A 22979-nucleotide genomic window follows, 5' to 3' on the forward strand; every position below is an offset into this window, starting at 1 on the left:
ATGACAATACCACCAGAGGAGTTAGAAACTCGTTTATTACTTATAAACCAGCTTTACAATCAGAAATTCTATGTTAACACCCTCCTCTCCGAGAGGTTTGAGGATGTTATGCAGTCAAAAGTATATAAAATTAGAATAAAGAAAATAGAATCATAAACTAACTATATAGATGCAATGATAATAAATACAAAGTGGTTTTTAGAATGTTTCACTTCATTAAAATGGAAATTGAGCAATGAATTTGAAAAAACAAAAACAAATTATGAATTCTGTTAAACTTTGTTCTAATGCTTTATTATTTTTTGGAAATAATTTAATCTCTTATCAGCCTTGAACGACATCGAAATTCTTTCGGTTCAAAGCTATCGATTCCAGTTTACTTTCTACATTTTATAGAAATGATTGAAACTCTCTCTAGTTTGAAGCTGAATTACTTTTCTTAGTCCTCGTAAGAAAATTTTATTTTCTTGTTCAGTAGTAGTAATTATCAAGCAAAATATGATTTAATAGAAATAACCTTATGTACAATAAATATTTTCTTTTAACTCGAAGTTATCCTCTAATATTATAATAAAATAAATTCTTGAAGTCGAATTAGTAATCTTGAATTTTCAAACTGATCAACATGAGAATAAAAATAAAAATATGTGAATATATGATTAGAAAGTTCATCAACAGATACAAACAGCTTCTGTTGATGACTCTCCTAAGGCTCAAGATGTCTTTCGTTTTAGTACTCTCGGCAGCAAATTTATCTTCTCTGTTTGTTGAGCTTTCCAAAGGTAAGTAATTTATTATAGGTATTTGTATCAAATTGAAGAAACGGTAATAAAGGGTGTTTTAATTACCTTCTCTATCTATTGACCTTTCCACTTCAAGGTAAGTATTTGCAGGACATTAAAGTTTAGTTATATTAACGTCCCGTTGTAAAGCAACACTAGGGCTGTTTTGGGACGGATTTCGTAATTTTGAACCACGGTCAGAGTACGAGAACGACGCTTGAGTTGGCACCCCTTTTCCAAACTTCCACACCACATCAGTGGGAGTATATAGACGTTTGGAACGTATTGAAAGAAGGTGAATTAAAGAATTAAATTACACTATTTAATTTTTTAAACCTATTTTCCATGACATTAGACTTTAGTGTAGTTCTTCCCGTGAGCTATTATTGCAATTTCAAATAAAAAAATCAACGCATTCATTTTTCTTTTTCTTTCTGATTTAAACAGATCCTTGTGGAAAAACTCTCTTAATTTATAAAATAATAATAAAGAACTTCTTGTTCAGAGAAAATGTTTCCATCATTATTTTCCTAAGTCAGGCTTCATGCTCTAGCTTCGCCTCTTAGTAGAGGCAGTTGTATATGCATTTTGGTACACTATCCACCTTGGTTCAAAATTTACCTTGACCATAAAGTATCGACCAACTTTGAAATTTGATATCTACAAAGATCCTGTACTAAGATTAATTTTGATTCAGATGATCACTAAGCTTTCTGAGTTCTGAATTATTATGTTTGCATACACACAAAAAGAAAGATCAACAGACAAAACTTTACATTTGATCCCAAAATTTGATGCAGATATATGATTTTAGTGATAAGATCAGAGTCAGTTGGTATAACTGGGAACGAATTTTGCAGACCTTGTAATTTTTTCCATTTTAAAGTCATCGTATGAAATGGAAAACTAGCCTGAAATTTATGTGAAGGTATAATTCATGTTGTACAAGGCTCATTGAACATTGTCGATTAATAAAATTAAATTATTAACTAAAAAAATCTACCTAACAGGAAAATTTAGGATTATACCGATGTGTTCCCAATTACCCCATAGTTTATGGCATAAACTATGGGGTAATTGAGAACACATGTTTTAATTCTTGATCATAGTAGAGAACACATTTGAAGAGAATATAGTTGGAATGATGGGAAACTGCTGCATATTGCCTCAGAATTTATTTTCTGCTCGTTTCTGATTACCTCAGAGTTCTATCTTTTTTTAAAAAAAATTCAGTAAAAATTCATTTTATTTCGTGAAATATTGCAAAAAAGGTGTTGCATCTAACTATTTCTTCAATTTGATATAACATATAATCTTTCTATTTCAAATTTTGATGAGAAAAGGCGAGAATGAGCCTTTAAAAAAACAGAAATAACTGAATATTTGACACAAAGAAGAAAATATTTTAAGATTTAGAAACCACTTTAGTACGAGTAAAAGCAATTCAATTTCACTGTAGAAAGTAGAGCATCCACTTCAAGCAGAGCGTTCAATATCCTATTTAACTCATTTTACATTAATAATTACATTATTAAAATATACTTTAATTGAAAAGAATTTATTTCAGGGATAAGATCTAGCCGTACAGTTTTTATCTCATTATCGGAAATTTCAAAATATCATTACCAATAGGACAAATTTTGAATTAGTCGAATTGGTACTCTTCAAAGCTCAGTAACTCTATTAGTCCTTCAGATGTACGAATGAAGGATATTCATTCTCGCACCTTCAATGTAATTGATCAAAATATGTATATTTATAGAAAAATCAATCCTGGAGGATTTGAGATAAGCAACTTCCTCCATTTCCATAGACTCCGCTTCTTGTTGAATCAGAATCGTTATTTTTTGAGTACGTTCTCTTCTTCTTTGACATCAGCTTCGACGTTTCTGCTTTCTTCTATACTTGACGTGAAACGCCTTCACATCACTATAGAAGAAATTCACTATTAACCAAATATCATGCTCCAAAAGTAATAACTATTATGTATCACCTGGTAAAGTATTTAAAAATGTCATTTGTTAATCTGACTCGCAGTAATGAACTGGTTGGTGAAACGGGACTCTAGCGTGTTTCTAGATTTAATATCACATCCTATCACATAGTGAATTATTCCAAATATTTAAAAAATGTATGCTTTTATTACGTTTTAATTATATTCCTGATTACCCTGTGATGATGATTGTCAGAGCTAATGAAAATATTGAAGTGTTTTTCAAAAGAAAATCCGAAAAAGGAAATTGAAATGAAGATTTATTATAATCTACAGATACGAAAAAAAAAAACACATCCTAGCAGTTTATCATGCACATAAATAACGTAGGAAATAAAAGAAAGATTTAAGAAAAGTTTTAATTTCACTGTTTTTGAATACGGTTGCAATTAATGTAAACAAGTGGTAGAAAATAACATTGGAAAAGAGCGGGGAAGTATATTTCGTCTTCTTTTAGAATGTCTAAGAAAGCAATGTTTCTCAGCTCGCTAAGTGTACACTGATGAGCACTGTAGTCACCTTCTCAGGTACTCCTTGTTCTAAAGTCATTTGACTCTTCCAACATTTTTTTTTTATATTTAACTAATTTCTGTGTTGAGATTTTCATGTTCACTCTCGCACGGACGAATTTCAACACATATTTCTCACCTATTTTGATGAAAATTTGACAAATTTACAACTCTGAAATTAAGATCCCACATTAAATTTCATCCGTATAGCTTGTTCTATTTGTCAGTTTCATATTTATTTTCGGACATTATACCTAAAATGACTCTTTCAAACTCATGTAGGTCTATAACCTAAAGATTATCAGAATCTGGAGGTCGAAATTTTTGGCTAATGTAGTATTTTTCCATCGAATACTTCGAACACGAGAGAATAGAAGAAAGTGTAAATAAAGAGTCTAAGGCTTGCCGTCATAAATTGTTAGCTCATGAAATCTCTCTCAACTGGTTACTAAATTATTTATTATTCGGCTGTTATTCCAGTGAGTATGATAGTCGGTTCCAATCCCTCGACGAAAGCCGTTAAGCTGTAAATCTGTTTTCCTACAGAGCACCAGAGAGCTTCCGTGAATTTATCGGCACTTATTGGGGGTTTCTGCCAAGGAAAACTAATCGATTTCTGAAAGCATGGATTGCTTACGACTGCAGTCGATTAAAAAAGAATAGTTTTGAAGAAAGTAGCAGAAAGAAGACAAAGTATCCATAACAAATTTTGAATTGTATTTAAATGCATTTAAAATACAATATTTTTTTTAAAATTAATTAATTGAGATATGTTCAGTTTTTCAAATAATAGCAATGGCTTAATGAATTAGTTCACTACTTTATTGGCTTTTGATTGATTTATGCCGTAAGTTAAAAAAATGACCTGAAGACATGAATGAAAGAAAAAGCACTAATAGAATTAGAAAGTATTTTTTCATCCAGAGATTAATTTTTTTAAAGATAATTTAAAATACAATATTAAGTTGAGATATTTCTGACTTAAAAAGAATGGGAACAAACATTATTCTTGACTCCGGAATGTAGAAAATTAAAAAAAAAACTTTTAAAATAAAGTAGATGGGCACTGCAATTGGTTTTAAGAGCAGTTTGAAAATTCATATGTAGCAATATCTAAGTTAAATTCTTTTACAAAAAAAAAAAAAAAAAAAAAAAATCACCGTTGAAGTGTAAACACGGAAGTAACAATAATAAATACGAAAGCATCTTTATTTCGTGGTGAATACGCAAAAAATGGTCATTATTTTTAAGAAAAAGGAATTTTTTACTTAGTTTAAAAGGATGTTCAGGAAGTTTTTATGTTTTTATACTTATAATTAGGCTCTTGAACAGTAACTTTTAATCTTATGAGGATTTAATAAAGGCAATAAGAAAAGTAAGAGACAATTTGCATAGATTTTTTTTGAAAATGCCTGTTGTTTATCTGTTTATTCTTATCATTTGCATTGTTCAAGAGTTCTTAGAAAAGAAAATTCAGAATTACTAATGAATCACTTGACTAATTAGGTTAAAATCAACAAGAAATGTTATCCCAGGCATTTATTTGAAAGTGTGTTTGAATGAGGATATTTGTTTTTATAAATAATAAATTTCGATTTAAACGATAGTAGCATGTTTATTTATCTGTAATAGGGAGATTTTATAGCATTTCTAGAAAAAAAACTGGGCCATTGAAAATAAGGACGGATATAATTACAATAAATTCAATGAGTTTATTTTCACTTGACGAAACATGTATGCTTTCTTTAGCGCTTTATATCAATATACCTGCGGGGCTTTATGCTTATTAATCAATTATTAATTTTCAAAAAAACCTTAAATTAGATATCGCATAAATCTAATTTGCATTGAGGCAACAATTCACAATTCAACAATTTCACAAACTTTAAAGTTGGAATAATGAAATTTGGAAAAGATATCATCACAGAATTTAACTTATATTTTCACATCATATTGGTCAATATACTTCATGTTTAGACCACATACAATTTATTTTCAATGATACATAATATAGTTTTTTTCCAAATATTAGATATCGGTTATATTAAAATGATACAATTTTTCTCACATCTCTTCACATCCAATTGCAATTAGTATCATTTTTTTTCTCAAATGTATTATTTTGGATAAAAAATGCATTACTTTTTATAATTGAGCTTTTCACATATTATTTTAGATTTACATTAAGATGTTTCCTTACCGAGATTTGGAACCCAATAAGTTATTGATAAAAAACTGCTCTAAACCAGATGTTTCTAATTGTCAATGATTACATTATAGAGAAATAGAAAAATTCATTGTTACTGTGATTTTATGTTTATTTTCTTTTGAAAATATAACATAGCAAATAGTGCTATTAATATGCCCTTTTTTTGGCATTCAGCTCATAAAAACTATAAAGTCGTGAAAATAAGATTTATAAGGTTGGAAACAATTTCATTAGTTTCATTATCCATCTGTTAAAACAAATTTGTAGAACTTATTTAATCACATTTGGAAAGTGACTGAATCTCTTTGCCTTAAGTCTCTGAATTCTTAAGTCACGTCTGACTTCCATTCTGGAGGATGCAATTTGCTTCACGTCCTCTTTTGGATAATGATTATTACAGAAGCCTCAAAGTTCTTACATGAACTTTCAGGAATTATAACAAATTTATAATAATATTTTTGAACTTCCTAAGCCCTAAAAGGAAACTTTACTCTCATATACGTATAATTATGCATCATTACTTTTCGAGTGCAAAGGATAAAGAACGGAAAATTACTTTGCATATTTCTAGACAACAACTAGAGGAATATTTGAAATTTATTATTAATGTAGAAAATGTAGTATCAGGTATCGCTATTTCGCTAATTCCGAGGAGAAAATATAGACATTTTTATATTTCCAATATATTTGAAAGTGATGATTACCATATTATTAATTATACTTTCTGAATTATTCTGGTTTGCATCAGATCATTTAACTGGTAAGGTCATTTAATTTGTAATGCCTGATGACTCATTTATTCTGTAAATTCAACTTTTTATTTTTTAATGAGTTTCTGTTAAACAAATAACAGTCGGTTATTCCTATGGAAAGGAAAGCAGTTATTCATTTTTGTATTTATTAAACTGTATTCCATTTTTAGGAGAAAATTGGGTGAAAAATTATTTTCCTGATTTTTTTTTTCTATCTGTATAAAAAAACCAAAAAAATATTTTCGAGAATTCTTTCAGATTTATGCTAAGATGCCAAAGCGTTATTATTGAAAAGCATTAGAAAAATAATACAAGTGATAAGTCAAGTGTTTCTCATAATGCATTGTAGACAAAAGGAGAAATTCATTATTGTGATTTGTGTTTATTTTCTTTTGAAAACATTGCATGATTAAAATTATTTTTCTGGCATTCAATTGATAACAGATTCAATTGAATGTCACACGAATATACTATCTATATGACTGATAACACTATGTTATGATTATGTACAATGAATAATGAGTCCATTGTCATTGCATAATAAATATTGCTAGTAGCTCAAAGAAGCTTACCGAAAGGAGATGTACTAAAGTGTTTTGGTAAAACTTCCGAGGTTTTTCAACGAGTTATGAACCCTTTGACCAATGAATTTACTTAGCTTCCTAATTAAATGACACATCCCATTTGAGACATTTATTATAATTTTAATTCCTATAATAATATGAGGGATTTTGAGATACTGAAGGGTTTTTAAGTGATTTTTGCATTTTAATTAGTTTATACTTTTACTTAATTATAGATTTAAAATTAAAAATTCCTTCATTCGATACGCGAGTTAGACTCGTCATTATATACGAAGGGGTTAATATCAAAGCGTTGTTACCTAGAAGCTTCTTTCATCTCATCAAGCGTTGCGAAATCTAAAGGACCGAAGGAAAGGTGAAAGATCGGATTTAAGCGGGTGATTGAAGGTATTGCTCTTGAATTGACCAGTATTCTTAATGAGAAGAACGATGATAGTGGAAAGTTTTCCAATTAGTTTCGACTAGATTGTCTGTCACATTGAGGTAGGCCAGTGTTTCATCATATCTTTTGTCCCTTCCTACTTAATTCCTCGTTTATCCAAGTTTGCTAGAAATGTAATGATTGATTTAGACGGTGCGTTTGATTCAGCTTTTTATTTCCTTATGTCGGCAAGTATGGATGCTAATTGATGTCTTATTGCACCAGAATTATTTTCCTTAGATCGTTAACTAATTCTTTCACATTCTCTCCAACTTTCTGTCGGATATATTGGTATTACGTGGCTGTCTTTGGCTCATTATGCATACAGCGATTCTTATTTCTTCTGGTGTAAAACTCATTATTCTTGAAGTGAGAAAGAGGGGGTATAAGTGCTTGAAAATGTTTAAAAGAACATATGATTCAGTGTTCATTAAAAATGTTTATAAAGATATATAAATGAACTTATTTTCTATTTGTAATTAATTAAAAACATTTTTCGGTTTACGTTATCTTGCTCCAAAATGCTCAAATTTCACAGATCACCTACAAAAGTTTCTTCAGTTTCCTCTGAATTTTTTTCTGAATTATATTCTTTTGCTAAGTGTTGGATGTAGAATTTAAAAGGAGTCAGCAGGCATTTTTTTTTTATCAAATTCTTCATTTAATAATAAATTGCATTTTTAATCGATTTCGGCTTCCATTTTCGATTAATATGATATGATATCCGGCACATCTCTGTTAATATCCAGAAAAAAAAGCACGACTAACAAGAACGAGATAAGGTGAATTACTATACTATCATGCCAGCAAAAAACATTCTGTCGCCTTTTCGAAGTGGTAATAGTGATTAATACTTGCTGTTGATTAGATTTTACTAATATTATGTATAGAATATGCAAATTACTTGCCAAGGACTACATTTTATACAAGTATAAATGAAGTCAGAAATAGATTTAGTTAGCTATATAAAAGTTTCTTTTAAAGAAATTCTAGGGTGAGTTTGAGATGACCTTGTAATTTTGAACTGCGATTCGATGATGGGAATGGTGCTTGGGATGGTAGGCCCCTCTCCAATCTTTCGTGCTGTACCAATGGGGGTTTGGTTCAGAAGGATTTGACATGCACCGGGATTGCTTACATGACTGTTCTATTGTGGTGTCGAGTCTCTTGCCAGGAGCCTTCTGGTTCCGAGGCCTCGGTTATCATGGTCACCATTTCTGGTAAGAAGTTCTCCTTCTAATACGGATAACAAACTGTTAGTTAATTTGCGGAATTTTATGGTGCAAGTACTAATTTTTGCTGCATTGCGTCAAATCTACTTTTAAAGTTTTGGTAATATAATTGCAACCATTTTAATGAATGTTTTCCATTAAATGACCATCGTTTTATGTTATCAAAATGTTCGAATTATGTAGTCTGTGATGACTATGTTGTAATTTTTTTTCAGATATCAATTGCCATGAATAAATAGAAAACTCTTATTCTAGGCTGTATCGCTTCAGTAAGGTGACATTACGAAATATATATATATATATATATATATATTTTGACGAACTTTGCATTTTTCAGAAACATGAGGATTGCTTAACTGATTTATTTTAACACAACTTAGAAAACTGAAAAAGAAACAGTTTTCGCAAAATTTTCTCGCAAAAAAAATTATTCTTTGAAAAAACTCAAGGTACGTACATAATTCCAAGATTAGTTAATTGATTTACTTAAAACAAATAATTAACTGCTAAGTTCTTTCATATTACATTCACTGCGTGAAGTAAAGACTTTATTAAAAAAAATCTGAGTTCAGACTCAATTTACGAAATAATTTAATTCAATAAACTCACTTATAAAATTAGTTTGCCTTCGAGGCATATTAAGTGTTATTGTTTTACATTATTTATTATTTAATTTTTTTCAATTTCTTAAGATAGCGAAGGGGGTAGTATTAAAGACTTTTCTATGAAATTGTTTTAGATGATACCAGTTAAAACTTATGCTACGTTAACGAAAACAATTATAGCATATTGCTCTTTTCGAATATTTCTCCCGTACACCATGCTGTTTCAGATTCAAGCTATATTAATTAATAAAATTCAAAATTATCGTAATATATTTGATTTTTAATTTATAATTCTGTTTAAATAAGTAATACGCATTCCTATTGACAAATTAACCACAGTTTCTGTAGAGCTGGTTGTGTGTATTTAAGCCAAGGAAAGATGCCTTCTTGTCTCTTTTCTTATTTATTTTGCACACACACACATATAACAACACATGGACGATGACTTCACATATATAAGGTAACACATAATACTATTACAATTAAAGTAGAAATTGCCGCTAACAAAGAGCGAACGAATACTTCTTTTTGCCGCTAACAAAAGAGCGAGCGGTGCCTACTTGCACCAGTTTCACACCAACTCTCAGGGTCAAGTGTTTACAAAAACAGCTTAAGTGCGCTTCCCCCACATTCCAAACATACACATGGGTTAGCGCATACTGCGCCATCTATGTTCAGTATTAATCTTTACTGTATGAATACATATACAAAGAAACAAAAATATAAATAAAGTAATTAAATAAAAACAAAATATTATAAATAATAAAATCACATAAACAGTTTCCTATTCCTGAAGGAAATCGAAGTAAATGTTAGAAAAATCCCCCCCAAAACAAAATGGATGTAATAAAATAATTTGAAAATTGATAATATACTTCAAATGCTTACTCTCCCATTGGTGTAGAGCGGATATTTGAAAAAGAGTTGTTGGATCAGGAATCATCCTCGTCGTGTGATCACGGTTCAAAATCACAAAAAATTGTTTTCTATAGATTTAAATACAATCTTAAAAATATTTTGGCTTCTGACTCATGTTGGTATCCTAAACCTTTCGGTGTGTAATAAGGGTAACTTTAACTGTCTTAAACTTCTGTCCAAACAGTTTTTTTGTTTTGATTCCATTGCCACTCCAGTAAACAGAAAGTCCGTTTTAGAACAGTTGAAATGTCTGTCGCGAACTTTCTCTTTCGTCTTCTTATTGTTTCATATTCTCAACGGTGAACTATCTAATGGCCATGGACTCGCTGAAAATACTGTCCAAAACTACATTTTAGTTTTCTATTTAATCCTTTGAGTTAACAATAAACAGAGTTATGGTTTTTTTATCAATGACAGCAATTCCTTTCATAATTCTAGAACACGACAGCCGTTTATCTGACACTATATATATATAATATTATGAAATGTAATGTAATTGGTAGATCATAAAAGTCTACACCACTATTAGTTTATCTTGCATTATTTTGTCCCTCAAGCCGTAGGACCAAAGTTGTTTTCAATTTACGATTCACGTGGATCCATTACATCCAAGTCAGAAAGTAAACATTTCAAGAATCTGATTTGCGCCGTCGTCAATTCCAGTGCTCGGGTGACCCATTTTCCCAGAATGAAAATGCTCTATTTATGAGACAAGAGAAAACTCTCGCATTTACTTAGTTTATCCGTCACTTCTATTATAATCCTTTAGAATAGCTTTTCGAAGACATGCAGCTACATTGTCTTACTCTTTAATCTTGATGGAAAATGCATGCCAGGTATATTGGATTTGCAGGTGAAGGAATTTTTCGAACCTCCCTTGCAGTAATTTGTTAAGAAACTTTTCCTCTCAATTATTTTGGGTCTCGGAATTCTTTTGAGCTACAAATATTTCTAATACTAAATAAAAAAATCTTTCTGTGGAAGTGGAAGGTGAGAAAATTAATGGAAAGATTGAATTAATTAGATAGAAAAGTATAGAATTTTCACAAGCGATAAATTGTTGAAAAGGCATCATTATTAAATGCGTAGTGAACATTTGTTACTAGTGTGTGGGCGTGAATTCTAAAAGGACCAATGAAAGTGTTATTCTTAAGTTAATTTATAATGAAAATTTCTATGGCTGATGGATGACAGATTCCGTTAGAAGTAAACTTCAAATAAGATACGTGGGGCAGGAGCCAATTATATTTTAGCAGTAAATCAAGCTTTTCATTTGGGCAACTACTAGGTTTTGTAAAGCCGAAGATAATTTAAAATAAATGAAGTTATATAATTTAAATAATTGCATTATTAAATTTAAAGCTTCGTTTATTATCTCACTACTGAAAGAGAGAGGAAAAAAAATTCTATTTTGCAAATTTCGAATCTGTGCAACTGTAGTGATTTATACCATGGATTCTATTTCAACGTCGATTTTTGATAGTAATGAAAGAATACTTACAAAGGCAAAATAGAGTTATGATTAGTAAAATGTTTACTTGAAATTTCTATTACTAAATTGCTTAGAAAAGCAGGGCCACAGTGGTCTGATGGTAGGGTATCGGCTTTAGAGCAGGAGGAATTCTGGTTTGAGACTCGATTCCGACGCGTAAGTGGGGCTGTCGCAAGTTAAATCCGCCAGGGCCAAACGTCCTACCGCTGGTTTGGTGTGGAGGTTTAGAGATGGTGTGCTAATTCAGATGTAGTCTTTTTCATCTGACCGTGGTTCAAGTTTACGAGGTCCGTCCCAAACTATCCCTAGTGTTGCTTTAAAAAAGGCACGTTAATATAACTAAGCTAACGAAAGCACATGTTTTACTGATATTTATCTTTTCGATCTATGTGCAAATAATGGATGAACAGCTACCTAGCTCCAGAACTGAGTTCGAGTATTCGACTAAGAAATATCCACAAGTAATTCATTATTATAACTAGATTTTAAATTCCTTTCATGACATGTAAAACGAAAGTGATACCTAAAAAAGCCTTTGTTGACGATTTCCGACCAAAAGAGACCGAACTTTAAGTGAACTAAGCAAAAATAAAACCACTAGCGTACATTGACACTAATGTTTATCTCCTGAGAATACAGCGCAAAAATTCCATCAATAGTACCAAAAGTTATGAAACCAAAAGCCAACTATAATTTCCTATTCTCATTTGTAATTTCATCTTAGAATATGAAGTTAGTAATGCAAAAGTGAACTGATTTCACAAAGCGCACAACAGATTATTAACTATACGATAATTTATTTTCAAACAATGCAGAATTTGAATTCTTCTGTGACACTTACCGAGAACAGTAGTACCTCAAAATGTGCACGTAGAGTTGATTCCTAAATGCATAACTGTTTCGAAAATTAATTTGGTTATTAGCAAGTGTCTTATGACAATTGTTATTTTTAAGTTTCAAAGCCATTTCAGTTTGAGTATAATGTCACACTCATATGACGAGTGTAATTGAGCATTTCATTGCACGAATAGGTGTGCATTGTATTATTCACTTTGCTGTGGCTTCACGTCAATTACTCTATGTGTTTAAAATTTTAATTGGCTCATTGTTTTGACGTGTATTAGATGAACATGAATTGTTACCAAGCCATTTTGAGTGAAATAATTTGCCTTTTATTCTTAAGACTTCATTAATTTAAGGATACAGAGCAAAAAACAAAAAACAACTGACATGAAAAATGGTTATTTAAATGTTGGCTGCGATTTAAATAAAACAAAATTCTGTTAAATATTTAAGGAAAAATTCAAATGAAACTTAATTCCTTTTTAAATCTTGATTATTTTTTTATCATTTAAAAGTTTAATACAATTATCTTTGCCTTCTATAGTTTTCAAAAAAAAAAAAACCTTACATTTTTACTGGAGAAATACTGCTTTTTTAACTACATTACTGCAGTTTTACTGCTTTATACTCACTGACTGAAAATGTCTTACTTCCTTGAGTTATTTATAACCGTCTTTGAAACAAAACACACACATTTCCCAGTAAAAAATATGTATGTGTTCCCTATCCTGTAAATATGGAGAGACATTGTTTCAGGAGGGCATCTGAAGCCATCAATATTCTATTCCCATCCAAAAGCTGTGAGCTGTTTCACATCACTGGACTCAAAAGGATTCATACAAATGCAAAAAGTATATAGAATACAAATTCTTTCAAACATAGTCACGTAGGAGGATAGGGTCAACTACGGATAAAAACACGATAAATAATCTTTCAATGCGCTTTACTTGAAAAAGATATCAAAGTCAGGATTTGACTCCGCTTCAAAAGTAAACAGAATACAAAAAGGAATAGAATGGTATGTAGAGAGTTCAGTATAGTTAAGAAAGTTTGTTCAGTTGTGATAAACAGTAAAGAAATGGCAGAGAGAATTTCGTTGGTAATCCAGTACAATCTGATATTTGTTTATCAATGTTATTAAAGGAAAAATGTGAAAATAAATCATATGAACATAATACAAATTTATCATAACATTGCATTTATAGTGAATCTGTTATTTCAGAACAAAGAATATTTTAAAATGCGTATTGTAAAATTCATTCATTCACTAGAATATATCAAAAACTAGAGATATAAAAAACGAATTCTTATTATTATATTTATTCATTATGAATTAAACATTCTCTTTATTATGGAAGATTCAAAGATTTGTCTACCCATTTAGCATCAGTTAATGAAATTCACTCCCTCTTTCTCCAGAATGAAAAAATAATGTTAAAAGTGGATTCTGCTGAAATTTTTTCACAGGCCACATTTTGGCACATTTTAGCAATGAAACTCAGCTGGTAAACAGGTCAACAGATTTCTTTGAAATTGTTATGGTGATTAATATTTTCAAAAGTAGTAAACTTAGAATTATTGGAGCGATTTATCAATACGCAACTGAACAACATGTTAATCTGTTGACTTCTAGTTATCACTGATGCATTAACTTTCGATCATTAAAGTTTCTAAAACACTTAAACGCAGATGACATCTTAATGATTACTAAAGAGAATGTAGAGCAAGAAAATTGGTTTTAAGGACGTGTTTTCAGTTTATATGAACATTAACATTATATAACCACATCATGTTTTATGTAGTGCCTATAGTTGCGTTGTTGGAGGAAATACAAATCCTGCCTTTGCATTACACTCTCCAATATATCTGAAATAAATATTGTCACAGATAATTATACAGATACTGTAATATGTGTAAGATAATCTTTTTCACGAACAATCAAAGTGTAGACATCTTCCTAAAGAGATGTACCTTTTCTTGGCGATGGGTTCATTAGCTAAGCATTACTACTATCCTCATCTGCTTCTGCAAAAGCTTATTGTATCTTGCGATTTCTCATTATTAAATATGTGACACATCACCCTTCCCCCTGAGAATTTAGTTGGATGTATGTTAAATTCCTGTTTTCCTTTCTGTTCAATAGCAAAATGGCTAATTAAGAAAGTAATCGAAGAGCTGCCAGATGCTATGCAAGGTGTCCTTGAATTCATAGGGCAAAATTTAAGTGTAGGTAAAACACATATAAAGAGGCAATTTTGGTATAGCAATATGGGGGCGGAAATGAAAAATATAGGTGGAAAAAGTAAGTGTAAGTAAGTATAAGCAAGGCAGAAAAATGTAGTGTCTATAAGCTTCCAATTAACTCTGATGAAAACCTCAATTTGAAATTTGCATTTGCCGCTGCAACTGTTCATGAAACAACAGGTATCTTCCAAAGAGCATGCCAATCTCTTGCTAAATAATACCAGGTCTATATCAATTCTGGTGGTGGCCCATTTGGGCACTTATTGTAATACTATGTAAGTAAAGAGCTATCTTTTCATTTCCTCAACATTTTGGTTTTTTCGCAAAGACTTTTCATTTCCGTCCGTATATTATTACACAAAAAGTGCTTCTTTATACGTATTTTACCTACTTTCAAGTTTGGCCCATGAATTCAAGGACACCCTGTGTGCAATAGTTTATATGATAATTTGTTAACAATTCGCTCCGGAACGCAGTGGTTTGAAAAAATAATTAAGAAGAAATCTAATTTTTGAACCAGTTTTTTAAGGTTTTATTGGTATGCTAGAGTATTCTCCAACTTCACTTTGTACAGAGCAATTAAAGAAAGAATAAGCAAATTGTTTCTTGATTAAGGTTTATAAAGTCCAAATTCCATAGAAAAAGTACTTAGAATGATCTCGAGAGCCAAGAAATATCTTAGAAACAGTGACACGAATCTGGCCTTTATATTGCAAACACTGTCAAATTCTTGCATATAATTTCATCACTATATACATGTTATAATTTATTCCTAATTTAAGCATAATAATTCCGTCATTTACAGAAAGAAAATATTTTGTCCGAATCCAACATTTTCAATTTTTCTGTTGAAAGATAAATTTGCTATGTAATCAGAAATTGATTTATTTTTGCTTAACCCTTATTGGGAAAAACCTTAAATTTCTGTACTCTATGGCTGACTTAAGAAATACTCTGCTTTGAGCTACAGCCTTGCTTTTCCTTTTACACGTCTGACTTCCATGACTCTTGTATGAATATGTGTCCAGAAGATTTTCATACTCGCGTATTTTTATACTTGAGCTATAGTTTTGGTGAACTGAAATTCTCATAAAAGATGTATGGACATAGGTACTATATAAAATGTATTTCCGAATAGTCCAGTTTACTATTCATTTCTAATAATACGAAATCTACAAATCTTTACTATATTCAACCAAATAGTTATCCAAAAAAAAAAAAAACCCAGAAAAGTTTTCTACTATAGTCTTAAGCTGCATATAAAACGGGAGAGACAAGGAACATTGTTATCGATACCACCTCACTTCTCCAGAAAAAGGCTTAGTTCCAGTTGTTTTCTGCATCAGTGCTCGCGCAATCCGTTGGACAACTTTCTCCGACCCAAATCTCCCGAGTACTATTCTGATGGTGTTTTATTTCCTGTCTTCTGAGTTTTGTTATGGAGAAGCATTTTTAGCTACAAGTTTTATTTGTGAGAGGGCTGCTTCAGACTTTAGAGATCTCCTTTCTTTTCTTTTGCATTTTTTAAAAGTTTTTGCTATTTCAAAGAGATATGCGTTTATTATTATTATTTTCTAAATGATAGTTTTTTTAGACTGTCTAGCAATTGTTGTAAATTTTCCCGAAATTCATTCTTAATAAAGTTTAAGCGTATGGAGCTCTAAATTTTAATAAATATATATGTAGATTTTTGAGAAAATACAGCATTCGATATTATTATTTTTTACAAATTTTTGTTTTGTAAATTTTGAAGCTTACGTAGGAAAAGCGTGAGAATGATTTCTCTCCATTCCCTCTTTACAACGCTACTAATATGTGGACGAGAAGCTCCGGGTAGGTAAACGAGTTCTCGCTTCTCTTGTAGGTATGAGGACAGTTAACTACCATCCGAATAATGAGATGTATCTTTTGCGGAATGCTTTGTCTGGTGATGGCACTTGGGACTCTAATAACAGTACCTCTCTTGTCCGTAATTTATGTGACCTTGGATGCGAACTTGGACCTGAACAAGATCACTTGTGGTTACGCAGTTTAAATTTGGACACGAGTGTAATATATTTTTACAACCATAAATAAAAAGGATGTACATATTACGAGATCCAGGAATAAAAACTAAACGAACATCTACTCAAGATTACAAATTTTTTTTCTTATGAATGCTGTTGTCTTATTTGCAATTATCATTGTTTCGATTTTATTGCATTTCTCCCCTATCAGTTACTTACAAAAGAAAATCCTGAATTAATAAATAAGAGACATCAATTCTTTCATCAATTACTATTGTATTAATTACTGGTGTTCTTAAAATTCAAGAAATGTATAAATAAAAAAAACTCATTTACGTTTTTTTTATTGTGGGCAGTGTCTCAAAAATAAATTTTTTCAGCAAATTCTAATGGATTAATTGAAAATTTTCTATTTTAATTTTTCATGGGCCAAATGAAAAAAAAATTTGAAATATTAACTTTAGAAACACATTTTAAAATTTGTTTACATTTTAAGATACATAAATATTGAATCTAATGTTTCTGAAGTTACAGGAAATAAGCTAAAGTTCTTGTCAAAGTTTGAAGTAAACGAATTCCTAAACGTATCGAAATTTTAATAGTCTTTATATCCTTTGACATGGAAAACATTTTTATCCTCAACATCGATGAATCATATATTTAAAGAAGATGAAATCGAAACGAAATCCTAAAACACTTCACAATTATAAACATATATTCTATCATAGTAACAAAATAACTTTAAATAAGTAACAGTGCGCTCACTTCTATTAAAATCTATTTATTTGGTGAAATTATGAGTAACCTCTAAGAGCAATTTCAAACTACTAAAATTTCCAAATGTTGCCAGATTTTGATCATAGCAGGGTTTGACGATTTAGAAAAGCATAATTTTATATTCTATTTTATTTTCCTCTGGCTGTATTCTCTGCTTGCATGATTCATTTCTGTGATTTCAATCTTTCACACAATAGAAGTTCAATGCTATACTGTTTTGTTACTACTGTTAAACAACTGTTTTTCTCTTCTACTTTTCTGGTTGTTTCCAACCTTATATCCCAAAAAATTTCATGCTTGTAGTTGATAAAAACATAGAGAGAATCTATGATAATAGTAAAATTGTTGATCATGAAATAACACTTTCGATAACATGATATTATCAAAATCACGCTAATAGCACATTCAAAACTAATTGTTATGGCAATTCACAAACGAATAAAAGTTTAAAAAGTAACAGACAAAAAGTAAAGGAAAAGGGGAAAAAAGTAAAACGGAAATTATTAATTGAAAAATATTTTATTTGTATACAGTTATTGAAATGTAGAGGAATTTGTGAGATATATTTGTGAGATATACTGAAATATTATTTCTTTAATTCTCGTTATTTGTTCCGCCTCATTTCAAATTGAAATTCTTATTAGGAGTATTTCTATACTTTAAAGGAAGTTAATTCAAGAAAAAAAATTGCACTCCTACTTCATTTTAAGGCTTTGCTTTATTGTAACTAATTCTAGAAAATGGAATTCATTCAAGTTACAAAACAATTTCAAACTTCTTCACAAATCTTATTTAAAAAATTATACCGCATTAGAGAAAAATAGTATAGTAAAATTCTTGAACAAGCTTAAATGAAGGAATAACATATAAGAAAATGATTACCAAAGTATGTCAAACTTTTGGTTTAATTACTATAACTTTTTCGTAGAGTGAATTTCTAAACATTTAAACACATTGGTGACAATAGAAACTTTAAAGTGAAGAAAAGAGAAAAATATTTTGGAATTTGATAGAAACTGGATTTCTAATCACTAAAATGTTGCTTTCTTTAATCGATTATAAAACTTACTGTGATCTTTCGAGTGTATGAAGATATTTAAAAGAATTTCTCTTGCGGTAACTAAAGCCAATGTCGGTCATTAAAACAATGTTGGACGAACATTTTTGGAAGTTTAATACCGAAAATTCTTCCAATTTTTATTTTCTCATATACGAAATACAGAGAATGTGTTGTAATCGTAAAAAAAATCGAATTCCAGATTTTGACAAATCTCCAACTTTTAGACCTTTCTGAGCCCCCCCCCCCAAAAAAAAAAGGCATTATATCTGTCTATCTATCTATCCGTCTGTGACAATGAAAACTCAAAAATGTTTTGAACTAGACGGATGAAATTTGGTATATGGTCTTTACACTAAATTTGTAGATTTCTATCAAATTTTGAGAAAACTCCATTTAACGGAAGTTTGTTGGTCCGGTTGTTCGAATATAAGCTAAAACGATAACTATAAAACGAAGAGAGGTAGATAGATAAAATTTAGCACACAGATTTGACATCTCTATTCTAGACACCTACCAAATTTTGAGCCAAATCTAACAAAGGGTTGGCTATATGTCGGTCTTTACTTTCAGAAGCATGCAAACGCGATAAAAATGCAATATCCTAAATGTATAGAATTTAGTACGTGATTTTGTAACTACAATTGTAATTCTGTGTCAGATTTGCTATTATAAAATGTGATATTCTTTTTATGATTATGAGAAATTTCTTTTTATAAAATAATACAAGACACTAGTTTTATGTTTTGCATAGCTTTAGAACACGATATTCAATCAAGATATTTCATACAAGTTTAATAAGCGAGCTTAAATGTACGTGTCTTTTTCATAAATTAAAAATATTACATTGATTTATAATATTATTTGAAACTTACTGTAGTGATGCATGCATTTTGTATTTAATATTTTTTGCCAGCCAATGCAAATACCGACCTCCGAATGTGCTATGGAATTAGATACTAAAAATAATTTGCTTTTGTATAGATATTTCGTAGAAATCATTTGAAATTTATTACTTTAGTGCAAATGAAAATCCTTTGTTGAATCTTATCTCAAATGACCAGAATTATAAATAAATTTTAATTCCTTGCAAAAACTGATTTTTCTATCACAATAGCTCAACAAATTTGATAAAAAATGTTAATTATAAAAGGATAATTTTGGAATTCTTTATTAAAATAAAGCAAATAAAGAGTACCATCCCTGAAAATGAATTTGCAAATAAACTGATTTCAAGAATCATTAATGTTTATAATAATGAATTTTAAATTAAAGACTAAAAAGTAGAAAATAATTATTGTAAAAATTTCTGTAAATTATACAGACATTTCGTAGAAATCCTTTAAAATTTATTATTTTAGAGTTTTTTTAAAAATTTTTTTTTTATTTTTTTATTTTTTATTTTTATAAAAGTACTTCGTTGAATCTAATCTAAAGCGACTAGAATGATAAATAAATTTTAATTTCTTGCAAAAACTGATTATTCCATCACTATAGCTTAACACAATTTGATAACAAATTTTTAATTATAAAAAGATAATTTTGGAATTCCTTAGTAACAAAACAAAGCCACAAATGACTGAAATCATAAATGCTTATAAACTATTTTTTTACCGTTACAGCGGATTGAATTGTTAAATAGGTTTTCTGTGCAAAAAGGTTATATTGTTAATTAATTTTTTAAAATACAAATTTTAAAAAATTAATTAAGTCAAAATAAATTAATTTTAAAAATTAATTAAGTCAAAATAAATTTTTTTAAATAAATTTATTTTGACACACTTTTATTTGACATGAGTTGCTTTTCATTTGCAAGGATCAAATTTCTTAATCGATTTTTCGCTCGTCTCCTAATATAATTGAGTTAATTAATTTTATTTAAATTTTGATTCTATAAAGAGTAGCAGCCCTGAAAATGAATTTGCAAATAAATTGATTTGAAGAATCTCTAATATTTATAATAATTACTTTTAATTGAAAACTAAAATGTAGAAAATAATTGCTATAAAAATTTCTGTAGACTGTACAGACATTTCATAGAAATCCTTTGAAATTTATTATTTTAGAGCAAATAAAAGGGCTTTGTTGAATCTAATCTCAGATGACCAGAGTTATAAATAAATTTCAGCTCCATGCAAAAACTGGCTTTTCAATCACAATAGCTCAACAAGCGATTTTTTTAATTATAAAAAGATAATTTTGGAATTCTTTTGTAACAAAATAAAGTTAAAAATGACTGAAATCATAAATGCGTATAAACTATTTTTATTTTACCATTACAGCGGATTGAATTATTAAATAGTTTTTTTGTTTAAGAAGATTATATTGTTAATTCTTTAAAATACAAATTTTAATTTATTTTGACACACTTTTATTTAACATGAGTTGCTTTTTATATGTAAGGATCAAATTTCTTAATTTTTCACTCCCTTCCTAATATAATAGAGTTCATTAATTTTATTTAAATTTTGATTCTAAAAGAGTAGCCTTCCTGATAATGAATTTGCAAATAAATTGGTTTAAGGAATCCATTATATTTAGAATAATCGATTTTAAATTGAAGACTAAAAAGTAGAAATTAATTATTATAAAAATTCCTTTTTAATTAATTTGCCCTTTTCCTCTAGTAAGATAAATCCGTCAGAAAATTAATTTTTAACTTGATCTATTTTAAAGTTTAATCTTTAAATAAATCTTTAAATCTGAAGTTAATCTTTAAATAAAGTTTAATCTTTAAGATTTAGCCAGAAATAATGTAATTTAAATAACTGGATATCAAAAGAAAGCTATAACGATCTTTTCATATTTTCAAGCTAAGATAAGGAAAAACTAATGTTGTTCTTAGCAGTGGTTAATGGGTATAGAAAGAAAATGTGTACCATCCTGTACTTCTTTATCTTTGAAGCTAATGGACTTCGCCTAAATATGATATGCTCTTTTTGTTTGAAATGAAACTAGAGATGATCCTGAAATAGCTAACTTGGAAATATTATGTAGGATTTGGATGAAGTAGTTTCATTATTAGAGTCCAGATAATCTTAACAATACTTTCTTTAATGCAGTAGTGAAACGAAGAATTGCTTCACATTTTCATAAATTAGAGGCATTTTTTTAACACTCGAAAAAGCCTTTTATTGTTGCTTCTACTTTTACAAAATTAATAATTAGGATGTATATTTAAGAATTATTTTTCGTACAAATGAAAAAAGCAGGGAATATAAAATAATATTGTTATACGACATTTTATTTAAGTTGTCATGGGTGAAATCGACATCGGTTTTGAATGAATTCGAAATGATGCATAGAAAAATGCACTATCGTTAGGTTGGTCGATTGTTTTCTTTGTTTTATCGAGTTTTTTGGTTGAAGAACAGGTGAAAACAATGTTGCTGGATACTTGATATCGATTAGATCACTGAATTATGATATTGATTCTTCCTTAAATAGTGTATGTTTTTGTGTTTGAATCGATCAGAATTACATTTATCTTTCTCAATCTGACTTTTTATTATGTCCGAAACAACAACAACAAAGAACAAAATTGTTTAAATGGACGAATTTAAAAAAAAAAGACACGAAGATGAGGTCAGTGGCGTGAATACGAGTAAAATATCTATACCAATTGAAAATAAGGATGCAATAAATACTATAGCAGTTTTGAAATGCATTTAACAGCAAGATATGTAGCCCTAAACAGATGTTACGTTTTTAATGGCAAGCGTTCTGCAAGAAAGCAAATTACTATCATAAACATATATATAAAAACAGTTTTCTATTTACTATTTTTTATATCCATTATAATGCTACAGAAATTTTTTTTTAATATCATGGATTAAGTTTAATTCCTGGAGTAAAACAGAGTTTCACCTTTTTCTCCCCCTATTGCTTGATATCGACAATAAACGCTTGTATCAGTTACTTGAAATTCAACTGCAAATGAAGCCAAAAGCTTGTCTAACTGTTATTTAAAGCCAATCTCTATATTTAGAACGAGCCTTTTGATCCATTGATAATCAAATAATGATTTTAAATTCCTTTTTGATTCATTATCTTTTAAAAAATATTATAACAAGCATGATTTTATCATACTATTGAATTTAATGCAAAATTACAAATTTTTTTTAATTAAATTAAATTTTAATTTTTGACAACTTCTTAAGAATTTTAAAATTTAATTACTCTATTGTTTTTTCAAACTCCGATGGACCATTAAAAAAGACAAATGTGGGAAACAAAGTGAATTTATTTTCAAAAATTGTGTATAAAGATGTTTACTTTTCAACGTAATCACTATGAAGATTCAAGCATTTGTCATATCAGTGGACCTAGTTTCCAATCTTCTCTTTCAACACCGTTGCTGCCAGAGATATGCGATGGACTTTAAAGATCCTTTGAAATGTCTCATCAGTTTGGAAGTTTTTTGAATTTTTACTAAAAAAAGAGCACTGAGAAGGAATGACCGAACATTCACCATCCAAAGTCACAATCTTCGCACAATGGTTGGCCAGCTTATTGCTTGGGCGTCCAGGGTCTTTCGTTTCTTACGAAAGACTTT

At 29.5% G+C, this 22979-nt stretch overlaps 2 protein-coding genes across 3 annotated transcripts in view; both read left to right on the forward strand.

The window, feature by feature from the left end:
* The window catches only part of LOC129960695 (neuropeptide CCHamide-1 receptor-like), a 277351-nt gene that overhangs the window by 36721 nt on the left and 217651 nt on the right, over nt 1–22979 (forward strand). The gene's annotated exons all lie outside the window — the stretch shown is intronic.
* LOC129960392 (uncharacterized) overlaps nt 8389–22979 on the forward strand; it is a 165238-nt gene continuing 150647 nt past the window's right edge. Inside the window, exons 1-3 of the mRNA XM_056073813.1 lie at nt 8389–8470; nt 14484–14642; nt 16449–16553. Coding sequence (XP_055929788.1) covers nt 8389–8470; nt 14484–14642; nt 16449–16553 — 346 coding nt within the window. The remainder of the gene's footprint in view (nt 8471–14483; nt 14643–16448; nt 16554–22979) is intronic.

Source organism: Argiope bruennichi, chromosome X2 (assembly GCF_947563725.1).
Source record: "Argiope bruennichi chromosome X2, qqArgBrue1.1, whole genome shotgun sequence".
In the NCBI taxonomy this organism is placed as follows: domain Eukaryota; kingdom Metazoa; phylum Arthropoda; class Arachnida; order Araneae; family Araneidae; genus Argiope; species Argiope bruennichi.